At 41.0% G+C, this 25,040-nt stretch overlaps 1 protein-coding gene across 10 annotated transcripts in view; it reads left to right on the top strand.

Moving 5' to 3' along the window:
- The window catches only part of CASK (calcium/calmodulin dependent serine protein kinase), a 493,794-nt gene extending 469,262 nt beyond the window's left edge, over nt 1–24,532 (top strand). For all 10 annotated transcript variants that reach the window (XM_066250386.1, XM_066250384.1, XM_066250381.1 and 7 more), the window contains 3 exons: nt 3,147–3,349; nt 16,373–16,456; nt 20,008–24,532. In XM_066250386.1, coding sequence (XP_066106483.1) covers nt 3,147–3,349; nt 16,373–16,456; nt 20,008–20,184 — 464 coding nt within the window. In that variant the 3' untranslated portion in view covers nt 20,185–24,532. The remainder of the gene's footprint in view (nt 1–3,146; nt 3,350–16,372; nt 16,457–20,007) is intronic.
- The last annotated feature ends 508 nt before the right edge of the window (nt 24,533–25,040 follow it).

The raw sequence follows: 25,040 nt of genomic DNA, 5'->3' as shown, positions 1-25,040 counted from the left end.
ATATAGCAAGTTTAGCCAATATTTAGCTTCTTCTTAGTCACATAACAATTAAAATTCCATGTTATGAAATGGCCAATTAACTAGCTTGGTTTTAAAGTGTACCATTGCGGATTTTGGTCATGTCTGCTCTCAAAAATATTTGGCCCCAGATATGTATACATCATATGCTTACCTACCTAAATGACTGAAGATAATACAGCATCCATGTAGTATGTGCCACTTATTCAGCTTTCCATGTGCCTGGAGGAAGGGTTCTTTTTAAAACATCCACATTCTGATATCCGTAAACACTTGACAATCCAACAGTCTACTTGGAGCTGGAGAAGGGGAATTCCCTATGGGTTTAGACCATCCACACTGTCCTTACCACTCAAGGAAGGAATGGAGCAAGAAGGATTAAGGAAATTGAAAGAAAAGAAAACAGGAAGGGAGAAAGGAAGGAAAGAAGGGAAGAAGGAGAGAAAAAATAGAGAGAGGAGGGAGAGAAGGAGAAGAAAGGAGGTAGGAGAAAGAAAATCAAAACCAATGCTTCTGTCTTGCCTAGAAAAAATGTCCTAAACTGTGTTTTGCAGAATACTGGTCCTATTAGTATCCCACAGACCTAGAATTTACTGGCAGGTATTTTAGTATATACTCACTTAGACAGAGGTGGGATTCAGCCGGTTCGCACTAGTTAGGCAAAACCAATACCTAATTTTTTGTTGAGTTCAGTGAACCAGTTGTTAAAATGGCACTTGTAACCAGGGTTCTCTCTAAGGTGGGCACCTGGGCAGCCACCCAGTGTGGAAATCACACATTTACATTCCTTACTCTTTTTTAACATTCATCTGCGCAACAGCGTATCCTAAACGCCCTTAGTAATATTCATTCCGTCCATAGGTGAAAAAATTTGACGGAACTATGCTTGTAATATTTATTTATTTCATAAAACTCATTATACCATTGATGAAATACTACATTTTAAATCCCTTGCGTTTGTTACTTCAGTAAACAATGCAACGTAAAGAGAAAAAGTGCCAAACAACCAGGGGGTGACAAGCTGTCACTGGAAATACCTTAAATAACAGTTTTATTGTGTTTTGTCAAGTATTATTTAATATTTTTTCATTAATATGTTAGAACTCTTCCTTATAACTTAATCTAGTTTTGTGTACCTCTTTTATTGTTCTTATTTAAGTACTAAATGCATGAAATAATAAACTACCTTTCAGTAATAGTTTTTTTATACTTAAAAGGGTCATTAGGGCAGAGAACCAGTTGTTAAATTATTTGAATCCCACTACCACTACAATTAGGTCAGGGGTCAGTAAACCTTTTTTGTAAAGGGTCAGATAGTAAATATTTGAAGCTTTGAGGGCCATATGATCTCTATGTCAACTACTCAGCTCTACCACTGTAGCATAAAATTAGCCATAGACAGCCCTGGCCGGATGACTTGGTTGCATGGTTGGAGTGTTATCCCCAAACAAAAAGATTACAAGTTTGATCCACAGTCAGTGACACATACAGGAACAGGTTGCTCTTTCCCTCTCTCTCTCTCTCTCTCTCTCTCTCTCCCTCTCTCCCTCTCCCTCTCCCCCTCTCCCTCTCTCCCTCCCTCTCCTCTTCCTCTCTCTCTAAAATCAATAATTTAAAAAATAAATAAATTAGCCATAGACATGTAAACAAATGGGCACAGCTGTGTTCCAGTAAAACTTTATTTACAGAAACTGACAACAGGCTGTATCTGACCCACAGGCCATAATTTGTCAAGTCCTGGTTAAGGTCGTTCTTTACTATTATGGCCATATCTGGCTAAGGTCATTGTGTTTTTAGTAGGATATGCCTTTTGCTGTATTCTAACATTCCCCTTTTGCAAGATGCTGTAGATCAGGGGTCCCCAAACTTTTTACACAGGGGGCCAGTTCACTGTCCCTCAGACCATTGGAGGGCCCGACTATAAAAAAAAACTATGAACAAATCCCTATGCATACTGCACATATCTTATTTTAAAGTAAAAAAACAAAACGGGAACAAATACAATATTTAAAATAAAGAACAAGTAAATTTAAATCAACCAACTGACCAGTATTTCAATGGAAACTATGCTCCTATCGCTGACCACCAATGAAAGAGGTGCCCCTTCTGGAAGTGCGGCGGGGCCGGAAAATGACCTCAGGGGGCCGCATGTGGCCCGCGGGCCATAGTTTGGGGGCCCCTGCTGTAGATGAACAGTACCCAATAGAACTTTCTCTCCTGATAACAGTGTTCAGTATCTGCACCGTCCAGGACAATAACCATTAGCTACATGTGGCTATTGAACCCTGGAAATGTGGCTAGTGAGACTGAGAAGCTAAAATTTTAATTTATGTAATTTTAGTTATTTAAAATTCAAATAACCGTATGTAGTTTTTCATTTTTTAAATTCTTTATTTCTTCCAAGTAATTGCATTAGGCATACAGTGAATTAAGTTAATCTTGGGCCTGACCACGCGGTGGCACAGTGGATAGAGCGTCCAACTGGAATTCAGAGGACCCAGATTCAAAACCCCAAGGTAGCTGGCTTGAGCACAGGGTCGCTGGCTTGAGTGTGAGATCATAGACATGACCCCATGGTCACAGGCTTGAACCCAAAAGTCACTGGTTTTTATCCCAAGGTCACTGGCTTGAGCAAGGGATCATTGGCTATGCTGTAGCCCCCCCCCCCCCCGCCCCATCAAGACACATATGAGAAAGCAGTCAATGAAAAACTAAGGTGCCACAACGAAGAATTGATGTTTCTCATCTTTCTCCCTTCCTGTCTGTCTGTCCCCAGCTGTCCTTCTCTCTGACTCTCTCTGTCTCTGTCAAAAAGAAAAAAGTTAATCTTGGGTCATTTTGTGTGTTTCTTATATGTTGATCCATGAAGAAATGAAATAGATCTTATCTAAACACTGAAAGATTCACCAAACCAAACAACTAACCAGCTACTCTACTTTGATATCACACAGATAAATATGACTTCTACAATTGAGTTCTACAGAGCTACTGGGTGTGGGAACAGGGCATGAGGTATATATACAGAATCCACAGCTGTTAAGGAGGAATTGGGTTTGAGTCGGTCCATTGGGAACTTAAGCTCATAAGCGCCCAGCCTTTTAAACCTCTCTTGACATGTGATTTTGCAGACACAACCAGACCTCCAAAGAAAGATGAAGAAAACGGAAAGAATTATTACTTTGTATCTCATGACCAAATGATGCAAGACATCTCTAATAATGAGTACTTGGAGTATGGCAGCCACGAGGATGCGATGTATGGGACAAAACTGGAGACCATCCGGAAAATCCATGAGCAGGGGCTAATTGCAATACTGGACGTGGAGCCTCAGGTAATGCCCAGCACATGCAGCCCGTCATTCTGCTTGCATGCTAAGCTCAGGTTTTAAAATAAAAAAATCCATCAGAATGTCATGAGTCACATAAAAATTGAATAAACTACAGGAAAGTATCAGTAATGAAGACATTATGGGTTAACAGTCTAGACAGCAAAGTGAATAATGTTAGACTCAGTTAATACACCATACATTTAAGAAGCAGAGACTATTCTCTTATGAGAGTCATACTCAGCAGCTCAATAAAGTACCTGATTGGGTCTGTGCTTGCCAGAAATCCTACAATAATCTGACCTCAAAATAAAACTCTGGCACTCTGTTATCCCAACAGCCATGTTTACATCTCTGGGTACAGCACATACTGGACCATCAGGGCCTCTGCCTGCATCTCATGTTAATCTCCAGCGAGAAACTCTGATCCTGGGGCCTGCATCTGAAAAACAACCCTAGCTTTATGAAAGCAAGCGTGAGTGAGCCCTGTGGAGTGTCTGATGGAGCAGAGTGGAGCCTTGTGGTTATCAGCCATCTCCTTATTAAGGATGGTGCCTAACCCTGAGCTAAAACTGGGAGAGATGAGAAGAACTTGGAGAAGACTCAGGGAGCCAGATGCAGAGATGATTAGATGATTTGTAGATAAGCCCTATGCCACAGGCAATAGAAATTATTAAACTTAGAAAGGAAAGAGCCAAAGGCCTTGCTTTAAAAATGCAGGTAAGCTATTTTTTCCTCCCTGAGGACAAACCAAGCAGAAGTGGGATATACAGCCCAGTAGGAAGGGTTCAGTAGTTGGAAACACCAGGGCAGGTTGCAGGAGAGGCTTGTGTGTACCCTGTGAATCCTGGGCTGCCATTTCTAAAAACCCATTTGTACCAAAATTCCTTATCACTTATAAATAGAATCAGTATGCCACCTGCTGAGATGGTAGAGCAGCACCCCTCGGTCACACTCCGTGTCATCAGGAGGCTTACCTGGCTGGGAAGATCCTTGTTCAAGGGCCACCGTATGAGACTTGGTCCCCTAGCCGTCCCTAAAGGGATGATGGAACCTGCAGTCAGGGTCTATGTGACCTGGGCCTGACAGCTCAGTTACTTGGCTCCAAGATCCTAACATCATGGCCAGTGGGTTTACCCATTTTCATTTCACAGCACCTGATGGGCTTATTGAACTTGGAATCTGGTTAAGGGGCTGGGAGGAAAGCACCAGTAGGGTGAACACTAAACAGCTTACTTAACAATGATATTGGACCTATATAGAACTAAATATATGATGTGTAACGCAGATTGATTTTTGTTTAACTACTAATCCCTCCTTACTAGGGATTGGAAAAATCTTCTGGCCAGGGGTGGCTAGAGGCAAAGTCTCAATCCTGGTCCTGGTCTTCGACATCCTCTCCTTGGGTTCCACACTGGTCTTCACCTGAACGTCGTTTTGTGCTGGTAGTAATGTCTCTAGCAGTATGCTGGTTGCAGGGCTCCTCAGACCCCCTCTGCATTTACCTAAGGCCACTTTCAAGGGCTTCCTGCTTTACCTGCTGCTGCCGCCATCACTGCCGCCACTGCGCTGCCGCTGCCGCTGCCGCTCCACCCTAACGTCCAGCTCTCCCTGTGCCCTTGCCTTTGCACAGTCATGCATTGCTCTGCATTGCTGAGTGCGAGAATCTTGTCTTGCCCTTATCAGGACATCTACAGCAGTCACTTTTAAGTAGCACTGGGCACCAGAGCACCCCTCATTCTCATCCCGTGCTGTGCACTTTCCCCACTCCCACAACTGCTGGATGAGCTCACTACATTCTTCTCTCCTGCTTCCTATGTCCCCACCTCTGAGAACCATGGTACATCAGGGCAACCAATCCCTGAGGACAGGCCATAGGCATCTTGTTCTCTGCCTGAGCCTCTCTAGACCCCTGGCCCTGGATCAGGGATCGCCCAGGGTCCTGTTCCTCTCATTATGCTGGTTGACCACTCTGGTCCCAGGCTCTTTCACCCGGGACCACCTATGCCCAGTTCTGCTCTCACACTGACTGTGGCATCCAATGGCACAGCAGTAGGTGCCCACAGGGTCTCACCTACTGGGCTTCACCCTGGGGCTTCTCTGTCTGCAGCCCACTCTCTCCCCGGGCTTGGCAAGTCCTGCACCCTAACATCAGGATGCCCGTGTTGCTGACTGACTTGCTGTCAGGCAGAGCCTCATTGCTGCAGGGAGGCTGTCTCCTTAGGACATTTTTCTCCATGCCCTCTCCACCTCCAACCTGTTAGGTTACCTCCTGTACGGTATCTCATGGACAGTTTGATTCAACCAGCTTATATGAAGCACTTACAATATTCTAAGCATTCTGCCAGAAGCTCAGAATACAGATAGGAAGGCAAGCTGGTAAAGATGAAATTCCTTCCTCCATGTACATCACAAACTGTCCATAATGGGAGAAATGCCACCTTACTTCTGTCACCGCTGACACCACTTCCGCTACATGTAGACAATAGACCCCCTAATGTTGGTATTCAGCTTGTTTAGTTCAGGTCTAATACTTTGTACCATCTTAACTTATTTTAGACAGTTCCGGCCAAATTGAACACGTGTCTAATACTACTGTATGATAAGACATTGTGGTCCAACTTTAAACCTAGAGAACCATGATAAAGACATTAAACTGGAAAAAAAAAAGTTGTACCCTGGATTCCTTTCAAATAGTAACAGTAGATTGAGTTCCAGTAGCGCTCTATGTCTACTTTTGTAGATTTTACAGCTAATTCAAAATGAAGTTTGAGCTAGAACAGTGTTGTTTTGGGACTTAGTGGGGATTTTTTTTCTTTTTTTTTTTTTTTGTATTTTTCTGAAGCTGGAAATGGGGAGAGACAGTCAGACAGACTCCCGCATGCGCCCGACTGGGATCCACCCAGCATGCCTACCAGGGGGCGATGCTCTGCCCCTCCGGGGCGTCACTCTGCCATGACCAGAGCCACTCTAGCACCTGGGGCAGAGGCCAAGGAGCCATCCCCAGCGCCCGGGCCATCTTTGCTCCAATGGAGCCTTGGCTGTGGGAGGGGAAGAGAGAGACGGAGAGGAAGGTGGGGGGGGTGGAGAAGCAAATGGGCGCTTCTGCTATGTGCCCTGGCCGGGAATCGAACCCAGGTCCCCCGCACGCCAGGCCGACGCTCTACCGCTGAGCCAACCGGCCAGGGCCTTAGTGGGGATTTTTTCAGTAAATTCTAGCCTCCTTTCATTGTATTATCCTAGATAGAATTAACCCTAAGAATCCGTAAGCTGACCCACATTGTATATAGTGGTACAATTTACATCTTTGCAGTTATTTTACATTTAGAAAAGTCTAGAAGGCAGTCAAACCTGAGAAAAACTATGAAACTTTATTTCTCATGGAAATAAAGCCATGGTTCAGAAAATAGTCTCTGTCCCTAAGGCTGAAACTGCACTAGCTCCAGTGTGTAATCAAAATTCACTGTGATGGTTTTAAATTTTTAAATTTTATTCTGATTTACCCAGTTGCTTAATTAGAAAATTAAGAGTAGCAGAATGTTGGTTGTTTTCCTTTTGCCCATAAAGGGGAAGGTTGTCATCCAGGTAGAGCTGAAGTCTTATTAAGAATCTATACTTCAAAATAAGAGCCATATTCTGAACCATGGGCTGTTTTGTGAAATCAGTTGGCTCTCTTAAAATTGGTTCTGGGCTCACCGTGCTCTCCTTAGCTTTTTTTTATCTTATTTTTATTAATTTTAATGCAGTGACATTGATAAATCAGGGTACATATGTTCCGAGAAAACATCTCCAGATTATTTTGACATTTGATTATGCTACATACCCCTCACCCTCTGGTTTTCTTTGTGCCCCTCCCCTCCCCCCACCCCCTCTCTCTCCTTCCTCCCCCCTCCCCACCTCCCAACCCACCCCTGTTACCATCACATTCTTGTCCATGTCTCTGAGTTTCATTTTTATGTCCCATCTATGTATGGATTCATATAGTTCCTAGTTTTTTCTGATTTACTTATTTCACTCTGTATAATGTTATCAAGGTCCATCCATGTTATTTTAAATGATCTGATGTCATTATTTCTTATGGCTCAGTGGTATTGCATAGTATATATGTACCAAAGCTTTTTAATCCACTCATCCACTGACAGACACTTGGGCTGTTTCCAGATCTTCCCTATTGTAAACAATGCTGCCATAAACATGGGGGTGCAATTCTCCTTCTGGAACCGTTCTATGGTGTTCCTGGTGTACATTCCTAAAAGTGGGATAGCTGGGTCAAAAGGCAGTTTGATTTTCAATTTTTTGAGAAATCTTCATACTGTTTTCCACAAAGGCTGCACCAGTCTGCATTCCTACCAGCAGTGTAGGAGGGTTCCCTTTTCTTCACATCCTCGACAGCACTTATTCTGTGTTGTTTTGTTGATGAGCGCCATTCTGACTGGTGTGAGGTGATATCTCATTGTGGTTTCAATTTGCATTTCTCTAATGATTAGTGATGTTGAGCATTTTTTCATATGCCTATTGGCCATCTGTATGTCCTCTTTGAAGAAGTGTCTATTCATTTCTTTTGCCCATTTTTTAATTGGATTGTTTGTCTTTCTGGTGTTGAGATTTACAAGTTCTTTATGAATTTTGGTTATTAACCCCTTATCAGACATATTGTTGAATATTTTCTCCCATTGTGTAGTTTGTCTTTTTATTCTGTTCTTATTGTCTTTGGCTGTGCAAAAGATTTTTAGTTTGATATAGTCCCATTTGTTTATCCTGTCTTATTTCACTTGCCCATGGAGATAAATCAGCAAATATATCACTGCGAGAGATGTCAGAGAGCTTACTGCCTATGTTTTCTTCTAAGATGCTTATGGTTTCACGCCTTACATTTAAGTCTTTTATCCACTTTGAGTTTATTTTTGTGAATTGTGTAAGTTGGTGGCCTAGTTTCATTTTTTTTGCAGGTAGCTGTCCAATTTTCCCAACACCATTTATTAAAGAGGCTGTCTTTACTCCATTGTATGCCCTTCGCTCCTTTGTCAAATATCAGTTGGCCATAGAGCTGTGGGTTTATTTCTGGGTTCTCCGTTCTGTTCCATTGATCTATGTGCATGTTCTTATGCCAGTACCAGGCTGTTTTGAGTACAATGGCCTTGTAATATAACTTGATATCAGGGAGTGTGATATCTCCCCCTTTATTCTTCTTTTTGAAGATTGCTGAGGCTATTCGTGTTCTTTTTTAGTTCCATATAAATTGTTGGAATATGTGATCTATATCTTTAAAGTATGTCATTGGTATTTTAATTGATATTGCATTGAATTTATAAATTGCTTTGGGTAATATAGACATTTTAATGATGTTTATTCTTCCTAACCATGAGCACGGTATATGCTTCCATTTGTTTGTATCTTCCTTGATTTCTTTTATCAATGTTTTATAATTTTCCAAGTACAAGTCTTTAGTCTCCTTGGTTAAATGTACTCCTAGGTACTTTATTTTTTTTGGTTGTAATAGGAAGGGGATTGTTTCCTTAATTTCTCTTTCTGACTGTTCATTGTTGGTGTATAAAAATGCCTCTGATTTCTGAGTATTAATTTTATATCCTGCCACTTTGCTGAATTTATTTATCAGGTCCAGTAGTTTTTTTATTGAGACTTTAGGGTTTTCTATATATAATATCATATCATCTGCAAATAATGATAGCTTTACTTCTTCTTTTCCAACTTGAATGCCTTTTATTTCTTCTTCTTGTCTGATTGCTGTGGCTAGGACTTCCAGGATTATGTTGAATATGAGTGATGAAAGGGGACACCCTTGCCTTGTTGCTGATATTAAGGGGATTGCTTTTAATTTTTGCCCATTGAGTATGATGTTTGCTGTGGGTTTGTCATAGATGGCCTTTATCATGTTGAGGTATGTTCCCTGTATTCCCACTTTGTTGAGAGTTTTGATCATGAATGGGTGCTGGATTTTATCAAATGCTTTTTTTGCATTTATTGAAATTATCGTGTGGTTTTTCTCCTTCCTTTTGTTTATGTGATGAATCACATTGATTGATTTGCAAATATTTTAACAGCCTTGCCTCCCCAGAATAAATCCCACTTGATCATGGTGTATGATTTTTTCCATATATTGTTGGATCCAGTTTGCTAATATTTTGTTGAGAATTTTAGCATCTATTCATCAGGGATATTGGCCTATAATTTTCTTTCTTTGTGTTGTCTTTGCCTGCTTTTGGAATCAGAATTATGCTCGCCTCATGAAAAGAGCTTGGAAGTCTTCCCTTCCTCTTGAATTTTTTGAAATATCTTGAGAAGGATAGGAGTTAGTTCTTCTTTGAATATTTGGTAGAATTCACTTGTGAAGCCATCAGGCCCCCTACTTTTCTTTGTTGGGAGTTCTTTGATAACTGTTTTGATCTCATTTGGTGTAATTAGTCTGTTTAGGTTTTCTGATTCTTCCAGATTGATTTTTGGAAGATTGTATGTTTCAAGGAATTTGTCCATTTCATCTAGGTTGTCTAGTTTTTTGGCATACAGTTCTTCATAGTGTTTTCTTACAATCCTTTGTATTTCTGTTGTGTCAGTTGTTATTTCTCCACTCTCGTTTCTAATTTTATTTATTTGAGTCCTCTCTCTCTTTTTCTTGGTGAGTCTAGTTAAAGGTTCATCTATCTTGTTTACCTTTTCAAAGAACCAGCTCCTAGTTTCATTGATCCTCTGTATTGTTTCTTTAGCCTCTATGTCATTTATTTCTGCTCTGATCTTTATTATTTCCTTCCTTCTACTACATTTGGGCTTTACTTGCTGTTCTTTTTCTAGTTCTTTTAGATGCAGGGTTAAGTTGTTTATTTGATCTTTTTCTAGCTTCTTAAAGTGTGCCTGTAGTGCTATGAACTTCCCTCTCAGTACTGCTTTTGCTGTGGTATCCCATAAATTTTGAGTTGTTGTATGTTCATTGTCATTTGTTTCTAAGATTTTTAAAAATTTCTTCTTTGATCTCATTCTTAATCCCTTTGTTATTTAACAACCTGCTGTTTAGTTTCCATGTGTTTGAGAATTTTTCAGCTTTTTTGTTGTGGTTCATTTCTAGTTTCATGGCATTGTGATCGGAGAAAGTGCTTGATATGATTTCAATCTTCTTAAATTTGTTGTGATCACTTTTGTGCCCTAACATGCGGTCTATCCTAGAGAATGTACCATGAGCACTTGAAAAGAATGTATATTCTGCTGCTTTATGGTGAAAGGTTCTGAAGATATCTATTAAATCAAGTTGATCTAGTATGTCCTTTAAGTCTGCTGTTTCTTTGTTAATTTCTTTCTTAAGGATCTATCTAGTGATGTTAGTGGGGTATTAAGATCTCCTACTATTATAGTATTGCTGTTGATCTCGCCTTTTATATTCATCAAAGTCTGCTTTATATATTTAGGTGTGTAGATATTTATAATAGTTATATCTTCCTGTTGGATTGCTCCCTTTATCATTATGTAGTGGCCTTCTTTATCTCTTACTATATTCTTTGTTTTAAAGTCCATTTTGTCTGATATAAGTATTGCTACCCCAGCTTTTTTTTCATTTCCATTTGCATGAAATGGTTTTTTTCCATCCTTTTACCTTCATTCTATGTGCATCTTTTGTTTTAAGGTGTGTCTCTTGTAGACAGCATATATATGGGTCCTGTGTTCTTATCCATGCAGCTACCCTATGTCTTTTGATTGGATCATTTAGTCCATTTACATTTAAGGTTATAATTGATATGTAGTTATTGCCATTTTATTCTTTAAAGCTGTATTCCTCTTTTGATGTATTCTTTTCCCACACTATCTGTTTACACCATGTCCCTTAACATTTCCTGCAGCATTGGTTTAGTTAAAATGAATTCCTTGAGATCTTTTTTTTGTCTGGAAAGCTTTTTATTTCTCCTTCAATTTTAAATGATAGCCTTGCTGGATAAAGTAGTTTTGGTTGTAGGTTCTAGTTCTGCATTACTTTGAATATTTCTTGCCATTCCCTTCTGGCCTCAAGTGTTTCTGTTGAGAAGACTGATGTCATCCTTATGGGAGCTCCTTTGTAGATGATAGCCTTTTTTTCTCTAGCAGCTTTTAATATGATATTTTCTTTTTATCACTTAGCTTTGGTATTTTAATTATGATGTGTCTTGGTGTAGGTTTCTTTGGGTTTCTGTTTAATGGAGTTCTCTGTGCTTCTTGAACTTGTGAGAGTTTCTCCTGCATTTATTTAGGGGAGTTTTCAGCTATGATATGATTGAACTAAAGTTTCTATCCCTTGTTCTTCAGGAACCCCTATAATGCGGATGTTATTTCTCTTTATGTTGTCACAGAGCTCTCTAAGACTTTTCTCAAACTTTTTGAGTCTCTTTTCTTTTTTCTTCTCTGCTTTCATGCCTTCATTCCAGTTGACCTCCAACTCGCTGATTCGATCCTCAGTTTCATTCATCCTGTTTTTAATTCCTTCCATTGTGGTCTTCATTTCTGATACTGTATTTGTCATCTCCGACTGATTCTTTTTTTTTAATATTTCAATATTCTTTTTTATACTTGCTAAGCATCCTTACAGTCATTATTTTGAACTCCACATCTGGAAGTTTGGTTATTTCCATATCACTCAGTTCATTTCCTGCATGTTTCTCTTGTGGTTTTATTTGGATTGCACTTCTCTGTCTTCTCATTATATCTGTGTATTTGGGTGTTTTGTTTGTAGAGCTGGTTGAATCTAGGCTTGGTGTTGCCTGCCTCCAGTTTTCAATTGTGTTATTTCTAGGTCTTCTTGGGTTGGCATCAGCTATTATTTGTAATACACTTTCATATTTGGGCTGCTTTGAAGTCTTGATTTGTTTGTTTTCTTAACAGGTGATTGTCTTGTTTGCTGATCTCAGCAGGGGGTTTATTTGAAACTGTATCCAGAAATGTGGTGGGGGTAACCTGAGGCTCTGAAGGCCTCTTCTCCAGTTAATCTCTCTGAGCACGGTTGCTTTCTCAGCTTCAGTAGGGGGAGGTGTATCTCAGATCTCCATGGAGACCTGAGTTACTGCCCCTCCTCCCCACTTCTTGTTTTCAGCTGTGTCTTGTTGCGCTGATTGGAGCTGTAGAGATGTCTGGAGATCTGTGACCTGAAAGCACTTTGTCTTTTGCTTTGTGGAAAGATCAGCCCCTCCCCCAGCTATGGCCGCCTCCAGCACTGAATGAGTCAGCTTTTCAGGTTGTCCCCTGCATTCCTCTGCCCCTCACCATCCATCTCTCTCTCTCTCTCTCCTTTCTTTTTGGAAGAAAAGCGGGCCCTTTCAACACACCTCGTTCCCTGGTTGCCAGGCATGTGGCTGTGAGCAGTATTTACTGCTCTTTTCCTTAGAATGAGATCCCTTCTGGGCTCTCAGCCTCACCACCACCACCCCCATTCCTGTAAGCAGGGGAGATTCAGGTGCTCTCTACCAGGTTTGTTGTGGCTTCTTCTTTGCTCCCTGGTTTTTCAGAGCTGTTCTTGTAGTACAAATTTGGTTTTTCCTGCTGATTGTTCTTAAATTAGTTTATAATCCAGTTTGGTGGTGTGAGCTGTGAGTCTGTGCATCTGCCTACTCCGCCATCTTCAGGTCTCTTCCTTAGCTTTTTGTACTAAATGACTCAGGTGCCTACTTTTACATACTTTTTAAGTTTGCAAACCAAATCTTAAAGATATCTGAATCTTAGGTACTTGGTCAAATGGGTTTTTATTCCTTGAACATGGTAACCTGAGATTAATTATTGACCATAGATGAGCCATAAAATCAATTTATGTCCCCAAAAGGAAATGAAACAATTAGCTTTAAAGGTTAAATCAATGTTACTCTAGCTGTTTGAACCTAGTGTAATTTTCAGACATCTTTCTAGACTCTCTCAGGGATTCAGAAAAAGAGATTTTTTGCCTATAAATATTAACAAATTTGTGTCTCATCTAATGTCAGAAAGGAAAAGGGTTTAGAGATCATCTTAAAGTCACCTATTACTTGCCTAAGGGAGGGGAATCCTTGTGAAGCAGTTCCATTTCCTGTCCCTGAACCTCGGGCTAGCTGAGACTGTATAAAAAATGACACCCGCTTGAGACCCATAAGTTAAACAGAGGATGGGGGCAGAAACCTTCAGGAATTCAGGGGAAATGTAGTGACTACTGAAAATGTAAGGGTGACTAGACAAGAAAATGTCAGGATTCGAGGCATCTTACAATTTTTGGAAATAAAATAATAATAGGATAGAAATAGAAAAGTAAAGCCATGAAAAGGAGCAGAAAGCAAAAATATGCTAACCACAGAGGCTACAGTAATTACTATGATAAACATGAAATTCAGCTCTGAATTTCCTGGCAACCAGGACAAAAAGAGGAATGTCATGGATCACATAATTTTCATTTAATAGAAGCATGCCAGGTCTCTCCTTGGACTTAATTGCTAGGAGAATGTAACCTGATTCTTAGGCACAAGAGGTATTTGGCAGTGTGTTGGTTACAGTCTTCATTGACAGTTTAGTGCAGAGTGACCTTCAGGGTTTTATGGATGAAGACAAAGGATGTGCATGCCGTGTGCAGAGAAGAGGAATCTGCAGGTAGCAAGCTAGAGTTTAAAATAGTTAAATAACTATGTGGCTATCAAGCTGGAGTCACTGAGCAGAGAAAAGACCTTTTCATGCCTAAGGTGTCACTCTAGACTTTATCCATGGGTTCGATTCAGCATGTAGGGTGTGTACAGGTCTCTCTGGCACTCACAGTAGCTTCATGGATGGAAACAAGGGTAGAAACTGTGCATGAGGATTTTTTTTCCCATCTCAGTTGTCCACACGCTGGCCATGGGTGGCTCTGGGGTGATGAAGAATCCTTATGTCTCAAATGACCTGTAGTCTCTCCTTATTTACAAGCACAGGAAGGACAGGGGGAAAAAACACCTAAGATAATAGTATCAAGAAAGACATTTCTAAGTAGAGCTCCCTGTTAAGCTCAATTGAGCTATATATAGTCTCTTTCATGTTTGTTCCTTCCTTGCTCAAGTCTTTAGTCACAAAAAGACTGGCAAAGAAATTAGCAATTACCTCTTTCAAAAATGAAGCTTTCTCACAAAGGGAATCTGAGCCTGTGACTGACAATTAAAACACTTTGATGGACAGGCAAAACAATGTGCCAGGTTCTCTTAACCCACAAGGAGATACTGTGTAACTGAAATGCAGAAACATAATCCTAGAGAAAGTAAACTTGCTGTAAAAAAAAGAAAGTCAAAACCTTTGCTATCCAATTTACCTCCTACATGCCTGTGTTTGCATAGAGGGCAAGAGATTTCCTTCTGTCACAAAAGCATAGCGCCCTCTAGTCAAACCTACATCAAAAAGCAAGATAGATCTTGTGCAGTTATATGTACTGCCTTATGTTTTCATTTCGCCATAAAGATAGTTTACACCAAGTACCATTTGGGGCATGGGGGAGACAACTAAACAAGATGCAGCCCCTGCCCTGAAGAGGCTCGCTGTTCAGTGTCAAGGCGCTGCGCTCCCAGCATGACGGTTACTGCAGGTGCATTGGTGCTAATGTGTCAGGAGCACATGGGGTGGGGGAAACGTGCCTGACCTCAGCTCAGCGCTCACATAGGACTTTGCAGAGCAAAGAAAATCAGCACTCTGTTCAGTAAACACTCAACCAAAGAGAAGGGAGAGTGGGGACAGGGATGAAGGGATAGAAGGTCCAGGCAGAAAGAGTTGTAAGAAAAAATCCAGGAAGCCAAAGAGAATTTGGTCCTTTTTAGAACTGAAAGTAGTTCGGCAAGGTGAGTCCTTGGAGGGACAGAGAGAGGCTGACAGGTAAGCATGGGTCAGATCATGATGGAGTCCTCTGAGATTTATGTTAAGGACCGTACATTTTATCCCAAGGCAAGAGGGAGCTATCAAAGGGTTTAAAGCAGAGGAGTGATATGTTGGCGTTTGTGTTTCCAAAAGCTCATTCTGGTAGCAGGATTTAGTATAGATTGGAACGTAGCAGAACTGGAGGCAGAGAAACAGGTCCAATTGCTTCTACAGTAAACTAGGCAAAAAAAGGGGGGGGGATGGGACAAAACAAACCACTGAAACGCAGTTTAGAAAGCAAAATATGTGGATGACAGAATAGAGGTGTTCAATTCTTGTATATAGGACAGCAAGGTATTTACCTCTGATACATACAAGTTAATGACATGTCAGTTACTTGTGAACTGTGTGCCTATATAATTTAATTTTGTTCCATAAAAGGGAATTTGTAACCTCCGAGTGTCATGTGCTTATTAGGAGGAGCTGAAGCAGTAGTCCCTTACCAGAATCAACTGCTACACCCTCAGATGTCAGCTTTGCACTCTGTCCATGCTAACTCATAGCTTGCGTAGTTTGAGGCTTTTGATATCTGGGAAGGGAACTGAAAGGGGCTTCAGAGGTCCCTCTTCCCTGAATGTAGCACCTTCTCATGAGCTTGTGAATTGCCTACAGCCCATACCTTCTTTAGTGGCTCCAGACCCTAGCTCTGGACAATGTCTCCCTTCCCCCTGAATTCCATGGGGCCTTTCAGCAGGGAAGCTCATAAGCTGTGAACACAACCTTAGTCACAGTGGCCAGCATTTGCTAATCCTTTTTATCAACTTGAAATGTAAAGCGGGCTGTAGATTGGTGGCAAAGCCAGCCTGCTGGTCTCAATCTACCCCAAAATGCATTTCCTATAAATTAAAATTTAAGTTACAGTGAATAACCAGGTTTAAGTGAACATTAAACCAACATAATGAGTGTTAACTTTTCTGAAGAAAAATAAGTCAGATTGACTCATTAGATGCATAAGAAAAATGTCCAGTTTTTCACCTTCTATTTGCTAATGGCTATTGTCTATCCTTTGGAAGAACAGGATTAATATGTTATTTATAAAGTTGGTAAATTTAGTAATACCTTACCAAATATTTTAGCCAAGGGCTTTTTCAGTTGTATAATTTTTTGTAGACTCATTTGAAAGTTGCATTACTTATTTCTTCTAAGTCTCAATTTTCTTTTTTTTCACAGGCACTGAAAGTCCTGAGAACTGCCGAGTTTGCTCCTTTTGTCGTTTTTATTGCTGCACCAACTATTACTCCAGGTCTGAATGAGGTAAGAATTGATCAGTGTTTCACAGTATTAGCACACCCATCCATAGTAACGATCCATTTATGTTGTACATTCCAGACCAAATCCCCATGTCATTAAGACAACTAATCAAAGCTCTGCTTTGTTCTTGATGCTGGCCATTAAGATTTCCAGAGTTTGAGGTTCTCTTTCAGCATTAGGAATTAGTCAAGATAGAGAGGTATGGTTCTTCTGAGATGAGAGTCATTAGGCAAAGTCTTCCTTAGTCCCCAGCAAAGTCACATGGGGCCTCATCAGTAAGTCTACTTTTAAAGAGTTTCAAACCCCTCACCCCTCCAGGGCAGAGGCTTTCTAGGCAGCTCCTTCCCTCCAGGGCTGCCAACCCCTTCTCTCCTGATAGGGGCTATACCAGGAAAGCAAAACGGCAGCCCCAGGCCCAGCTCTGAGCCAAGGATTGCTTTGCCTGAAGACGGCTATAAGGAATCCACAACCTTAGCAGGGCTGCCCAGGTTCCTATAGGCAGCCTCTGGAGTGGAACCCATGCAGAATTTCTCTCTGGGCCCCTGGAGACTTCCAAACCTAGAAATGAGCTCTGTCCTCTATCAGGCCAATTCAGGTCAGCAACTGCCACAGAGATGGTGGCTGCAAGAGTTAGCTGCACACATCTCCTACCAGGCGGACTTCAAAGGCCTCATATTACTGGGCAGATAAGAAAGTCGCTCTAGTATGTGTTTGTGCTTGGTGCTGATCTGCTGCAGGGACATTCTTAAGAAGAGACTCCTACACATAGTTATCCTGAAGATGGTTATTTCTGCAAGATCAAGAAACCACCAGAGGGCTCTTGGCTCTGTTCAGTAAACATTTGGCTTAAATGCACAAGCTTATGACAATAAAACCAAGGCTTAGAAATGTTCATGTCGTGTACCTTTAAAGAAAATGAAATATTTAGATTTCTATGTTACTTCTTTTAAGTCATTATTTTTTGTCATTTCATTTGTGAAAGGGGTTTTCTTTGTAAATTTTACTTTTTAGTGTTATTTAATATGCAAACATGCTTGAAACTCCACATTATGGTTAGTTCTTATCCTTTGGTTACCATGTATTTTTCTTGAATTATCATCTTTGTTTTTGTTTTGTTTTGCCTGTTTTCCTGCCCTTTTACTAATTTTCCATAGCTGCCAAAATGGTGCAGAAAATTGCCTGTAAGTACCCGTTAGGAGGTGATGAAATACAGCCTTGTTTACTTTCATAGACTTAGAATGTAGACATTTTGTTCCCACAAATCCTTGCTTTAGCTGTTAGAATAAAGGCATTTTGTTTTCACTGAGTTAAATCCTGCTCCCATGTAAGTCAAGCCCACAGACAAGCTGTTGTCAAGGAAGAAACTGACAAAATATAGCTTCATCTTGTAAGATCCTTAAGAGGGAGCTTTATTTTTCTCTGAAGAGAACTACTTTAAAAATTGGATGCTCTCATCCATAAATTTTCTTAAATGTTTTTACCAGCCCAGCTTTCTGAGCAAATCATAAACTCTACTAGTGGTTTAGAAGCCCAGGACTTGATACTCCAATAGGACCACTAGCCTAGAGAGGGATATGGCAAGAATTGTTCCTTCTCATACTGATAGGCAGCACTCCTGTCTGGGTGAATGCATGTTTCCTAAAACGTAGCTTCTGCATTGTGTTTTTTGTAAAGTAAAGCCACAGTGAAAATACTATGCTTTTTAAGTACAAGCAGCAAGTGTGTTGATATGACCTTAGAAGGTGATTAACTGAGGTCTTATCAACACTGTAGTAGTTAACACTTAACCTCCAAAGCATGCCATGTCCTGCTTTGAAATTTCAGTAGAAGAAGACAGAACAGGTAGGACACTCTCATTTCCATGTCCTGATAGAAAAGCCTGAGTTCCCAGCTTCCCTGGTGTCTGTCCCTCCCCACTGTGGCGCTGTGATGGAATCAATCGAGTGTTGCTTTGTATCCTCTTTTCAGAAAGTTGCAGCCACAGGCTCATCAGGAAGGGTCTCTTACAAGTAACACACGGGCCTCAGAGGAGAGAGTGGTCCTAAGTCAGCACTGGGTGCCGCCATTCCCAAGTCCCTGAAAGCACCACATCTTGTAGTATTTCTGGAATTCCATCTCTGTCATCATAGGCCGCCATTTCCTGGTAGAATTGTTCTGTCTCTGTTATAGAGTTAACACTCATTGCAATCTTATAATGGCCACTACTAGTCAGCCAAGTGGTTGTTCTTTCAACAACATTATTAAGCACTTACTATGTACAAGGCACAATGCCAAGTGCTGTGCACAACAATGACAGGGCACACAAGACAAGTTTAAGTGGGAAGAGAAAAACTCATCAACTAAACAGTATTTCATTGTATCTTGGTATATTTTCAGATTCAGCCCACTAGCTCACCTACCTAGTGTTGCAGGAGAATTGAGGCAGTTCATTTGACTTACCAAGTTCCCTGGTTTCAAATTTGAACTTGTTCATTGAACATTCAGGGTAACATGATTTGGCCCATGAAGATGCAGAGGCAGACTTTCTGGGGACTCTTGAGAGATCCTTGTCTTGAAAAGAACTGCCATTCCTGAGGCCAAAGTTAAACTTGCATGACAAACTAGGGACCCGAATTGCCTCCTCATGTGGGCTGAGCATGGCAAGAGTTCTCAAAATCTGCAGCAAGCTCTGGGAGTTGAGGGAAAGTTTTTTATTGTAGCAAAACTTGCTAGAGAGTTCAGTGGCTGCTTTTCTTCCAGAGTGTTTTCCATAAGAGATGTGCATACTTATGAACAGTGACATTTGGCCATTTCCAATACAGACCAATTTGAGGGGATTCATCAGATGCCGGTTGCTATTGTATCTGGGAAATGGCCTTATTCCATCCATTATCTGTAACATCCAAAAAGCTTTTGCCTGTGGCATCCACTGCTATTGAGTGAAGGCCATTATATGTAATTGAATTCCTGGAACATGTTGAACCTTTAAGTAGAAAAGAGAAAAACACCATTTAATGTGTTGTCCAAAGGAAGGGGCTTCTTGGTGCAAATGCAGCAGGGCTCTGGGGCCTGGTGCAAGTGAGTGCAGGGAACCGAGAGAAGGCAGAGGCAGAGCTCTGACCTCACCACCAGAACCCTCTCAAAGAACAGGAGAGTGGCTGAGGATGAAGTAGGCCTCAGAGAAATGAAGACAGAATAGTTCGGCTATGCTACTCAGTCCCCAGCTGACCCTGGGACAGGCATAGCTCAGCGTGATGGGGCAGCGTGTTTGCTGAAGAGTGTGTATTTTCTCTGGTCCATCTGGTTTGGCGTGGAGCCCCTTGTTGCATGGTGAGCAGTCTGGGTTGCAAGCAGTAGTTTTGTAACCCTGCCATCCTGGGAATCATCATCTCCTCTGTCACGAAGCGGACTCGGCCTTGTGGCCAGATGCAGGACATCAAGGTCTGGCCTTGATTGTTTCTGACACTAGGATGAGCAGAAATGAGAAAAGAGAAAGAATCCATCTGACTTCTCTCTTCTCTTTGCTTTTCTCTTTTCCCATACCCACCCCCTACCTCCACTCCACCGCCATTTAGGATGAATCCCTTCAGCGTCTGCAGAAGGAGTCTGATATCTTACAGAGAACATATGCACACTACTTTGATCTCACAATTATCAACAATGAAATTGATGAGACAATCAGACATCTGGAGGAAGCCGTCGAGCTCGTGTGCACAGCCCCTCAGTGGGTTCCAGTCTCCTGGGTCTATTAGGCCTGTCCCCAGATATCTGACACATAACTGGGAGCCACCTCATACATGGAAATGCCTCTTTGTTATCGGCCTTGTGTCAGCAGGTCATAGTCCCTAGAGACTACCTAGTTGTAGTATGACCTACATTTATAATTATTGTCATGTCTGAATAGGTAGGAGGAGAAAAACAATTATACACTAATTTAAAGAGACAGTATCTTTTTTAATCAGTTCTCCTAAACTTTAATAAAATGTACCTTTAAATGTATGTATTATTCAATCCTTTGGAATGTTATATTTTTGGAAATCATAGCTTTTTATTTCCAAGGCCCCTAAAAACTGCACAAAATAGATGCTGCTTTCTATAATCTATTTTAATAATAATAAACAATGATTCTGTTACCTTGACTGGGGGTGGAATATTACATTCTTTTTAGAGTCTGATTTTATGGATTGGAATATCTTTCTTTTATTTATTTGAAATAATCAGTCTAGTGATTACAAAACAGTCATAAATTTTTAAAGGCCTTTTTTCTCTTTCTTTTTTTTAGAATAGTATTTTTTTTAAGTCCTTTATGTAACATCCAGCTAATGTGATACTGTCTCTTTGAAGCACCCTGTAAACCTTTTAGAGATTTGAAGTTGGGTCTTGACTCTTAATGCATGTGGACAGTCGCGAGCGTTTATGCTGTTGGTGTGTCTGTGTTGGACAAAACGATCTGTAATCTACAGCCAAGTACATTCTGTTCACGGGGCACACCCAGGGGAATAAGAATAAAATGCTATTATGACTAAGTTGTAAAACCTATGCACATCCCTTGCATTTCGGGCAACTTTATAAAAAACAAAACAAAACTGATTTTTATTAATAATAATCATATAGTGAAATGTGTTTGTAATTTTGTCTCAATTTAATTTGTTATAAGGTGGGAGGGGGAATTGCTGGTTTCACCATTTCAGATCTGTGTTGTCTGAGAGTATTAACGTTTTAATTAAGCAAAGAAATGAGGATTTTTAATATGTATGTAATTGTTTTAAAGCACCTATTTTAAGAGAATATACTGTGCAATGAAGAAACCAGTTTAGGCATTTGCTATAAACTGAATTATTCCAAAAGAATCATCTATAACAGCCCTGTAAAGTCCTTTAAAATGATAACTAACAGGACAGTTTGACCAATTTTTTTTAAAATATACTTCCTTTTATGTGTTCAATAATTAAATGCCTTTGGGTCCTTCATTTCATTATAGATTTCTTCAGACATACAAGCCGATAACCTTTTAGATTTTATAATTCATTAGATGCTCATTGAACCATCAAAGGCCCAGGAGCAACTATCAGTTGGCAGGACAACAAGATATTCTGCCAGAGCACAGCTCAGACCATGCTCGGCTCCCAGAGCACACACAGTGCACCCAAGGGCCACCACTGTACTAGAGGCCATCTGTGGTTTTCCTTCCTCTTGCTATATCCCTTGGCACAGGAGAATCATCTTTCCTTGTTACTTTAGAGACATTAATCATCTCATCACCCTTACATGAGGTCATATCCTTCCAATATAGCAGATTCAGGCTGGGGGGGTTTCTGACTCTTACCAGAGGTCAGTGGAATGTTTTTTATAGAGTGTCAGGGTGTTTGAAGTGGTTCTATTAACTGTGATCCTTAAAAAAAATGCAATCTTGTTTGCTTCTTGTAAGTTAGCCTCATCGCTTTGTGCCTTGGCAGGATGTGCAGGGTATGTCCTGAGCTGAAAAGCTTCTCTTGAAGGACCACACAGATAAGACATGTATATACTCCTTCTACGGTGTCATCCCTCCCTACCTACTCTTATTAAATGATGCCGACTTTTTTCTCTGATGTTGTCCTTTGTCGGTTACCAGACGAGTCTGTAACTTACAAACAAGATGTTGAGTGAAGTCCTTCTGTTGGAGCTCCATAGCAGGGTGACTAAACTATCATACCAGAGACATCCTGGATGGAGAGAGATGCCTTGAGACTTGTTTAGGGTCGTGTTAGGATTGATTCAAATTTAACGGATGCCAAGGCCAGATAGTCATTCCCATGATGGTACTGACCACAATCTGGGCTCTTCTCAGTGTGAAAGGGCCCACTCTACCTCTTTTCCAATGAAGCACAAAGAACTAAAACATGGGGAAGAGAAACTCCCTCCCTCTGGGAGAAGCCTCCTTCCCCCCTCTTGCCCTTTTAGACCAAATTTCCAGAGATGCTGACGATGCCTGGTTTAAGCCATCTGCCACATTGGTAAATGTGGATCAAGCAGAGAAAGAAAAGCAATGTCAATTTTAATGTCTGTGGTCCCAGAATTGAGAAGCATTGTAGTGCTAGTTCTCTCTTCCCAGTGGCTTTATTCATCGTTGGGGAAGCATCTGGGCAGGCATCATTCTTGCCATTGTGTAAATGGTGGAATTTCTGCACCCTGAACACATTCTATCTGACTTCTCAAAGAGGTCATCTGTTCCATTCCACTAATACACATCTCTGAAGCAGTGTCTTTGTGACCTAGTGGAAAATACTTAAATATCTGAATTCAGAGTAATTTCAGTGCATTGCTGTAGCCACTGCATTACAATTGTTCACTAAGCAATCAGAGAAAATTGCTTAAAAGCTTTATTGCTTTCATACTATCAGCAAAACCATCTGTTTTTTCCTTCAAAATATCAGAGCAAATGATTAGATTATTAAATCTTGTCACTGGTCAACTGAGCTATATTCTGAGGGTTCTCAATCCCCACCCCCATCTCACTCCCTACAGCAAAAAAGGGAGTCTTTTTAATATGCTGAGTTATTTGTTAAAAAGAAGAAATGTTCTGATTTTTTTTTATCATAAGGCAGTAATTACTTTGCACATGCAATATGTTCAATTTTAACGCTAAAAAGGAAAATGTAATTCAATTCATCTGGAAGTTTCCCAGTGTCAAGATAATATGGTAGCCCTTTAAAATGCAATTAAATGTATCTCCTGCCAGGTGAGATGATTTAAAATATTTACCTATAGCGGAAACGAAACGAGTGACCTACTTCTTGCCATTTGCATTGAGAAGGCTTCTTCCAAGCCCATCCTGTTGGCAGCAGAGTATCCAAAGATGCTGCGGAGCCCTCACTGCATGAAGGAAGCAGCGAGCGCTCCTCTTCCCCAGGTCCGGTTCCATCTTACATTACTGGGGCCAGCCAGTCCTGCTGGAACTCGGTGCTACAATTGTCTTTTTAAAGCCTTTGTTCTCCTTACTGCAGAGAAGGGGCATTGTTTTGTTTTTAAATCACTTTTTTGTAGTTCGTTAAGGCTTTGAATTCATTCCTTGAAAAAGTGTAGCCAGTTGAGCCACCTTCAGGGAAACTGAATAGGAGACATGCTTGGCAGAATGGACACTGCCCCTTACAGATAAGTGGCCCAAAACAAATTACTTTGTACTCCACTAATGTGATATCCTTTTCTTCACTTCAGGTCTGTCTCTTAACTTGGAGCGGAGAGGCATGCTGCTATAGCTAGCAAGAAAAATTTCTTAATAAATTCTTAATTATAATACCTCCCATGCTGTCTCCTTGTAAAGAAGAGATGGCACCTCGCAAATTGGCTTTCTAAAACAAGCCCCTTAAGCTCCTCATTCCTCTTCCTTTTTTTCCTATCATCAAACAGGTGTGTGTGTGTCTGTCTGTGTGTGTGTCTGTGTGTTTTGGGGAGCAGGGAAGGGTTTGATTTTCCGGAAACGAACACAGCCTCCTAATTCCATCCTCTTTACAAGGGTTTATGATACTGAGGCTGATTACAGCATGTCATAGGTTAAAGGTCCCTGAGCAGTTTTTCTCCTGTTCTCTTGTTCTTAATTCTCTTAGAAAGATATTTGGCTTCTCACTGCAGCTTACATAAGGGCTACAAGCTTTAATCATGAATCATTTTATTTGGTAGAACTTTTCCTCTTCTTACTCCTTTAGAAGTAAGGTTTTCCTCACGATTTGGTGTCTTCAGTTACAAGACTATGCCTAGAAGGCTTAATTAATGTTGATTGGCTTTGCCCACACTCACTTATCAGTTTGCCTTAAACTTGGAGCAGTTGGAAGTCTCAGGTCTTCCAGATTAGTGAGTGAAGTATAGCTGTGACCATGGGTCCAGGAAGTAGAAGAGAGGGAAAAGAAGAGTATATTCACCAGCCAACATCTCTTTTATCTGGTCTTTTCTCTGCCACTCTTGGGCTGCAAAAGGTGGGCAGACCCAGCCCACAGAAAGAGGAGGAGGGCTGCACCATCTCTAGGAGAGGCACTGCCTACTCTTTGCTCTTGGGGGGAATGGAAAAGCCAGAGCTCCCACCACCTTTCACCTGACCCTCCATCAACTCTCTTGAACCTGTGCAAATGGACCGAGCAAAAGAAAATGGAAAGAGATGTTTGTCACCACACAACAGACCTCGTTTATGGCCCCAAGCACAACTCCATGTGTGCTCAGAAACTTGGAACTTTGCTGTCACTTATGTGTTAGTTCCAGTCTCTCTGGCATGTGACCTAAGGAACATGTCAGTGTTCTTACCGAGAGAGGTCTGTGGCTGTGACCATCTTGGGACCTAGAGAATGTGCAATCTCTTAGAAGGAGTTCTGTTTGAAAGTAGGAATAGGCATTCCTCCACAGTGAGTTGCCCCACCTTTTTTTTTCATTTTGAAGAGATTGAGAATTAGGGGAACCGATTTCCAGTCTCAGGTGTGTCCTGGATTGGCACCCGTGCAGGCGGGTGGGAGACTACAGGGGCAGCAGGCAGGGTGACTGATGCAAAGGCCACAAGAACCTCAAGTGACCAGAGTATCCCTTTAATTGAAATGCAGGTGCGTCACCATTCAAACTCAGTACTGGGGTTGTTTTGCATAAAGTT

Source organism: Saccopteryx bilineata, chromosome X (assembly GCF_036850765.1).
Source record: "Saccopteryx bilineata isolate mSacBil1 chromosome X, mSacBil1_pri_phased_curated, whole genome shotgun sequence".
Lineage (NCBI taxonomy): Eukaryota > Metazoa > Chordata > Mammalia > Chiroptera > Emballonuridae > Saccopteryx > Saccopteryx bilineata.
Note: the sequence above shows the minus strand (reverse complement) of the source record. Positions and strands in the feature narration are given on the sequence as shown.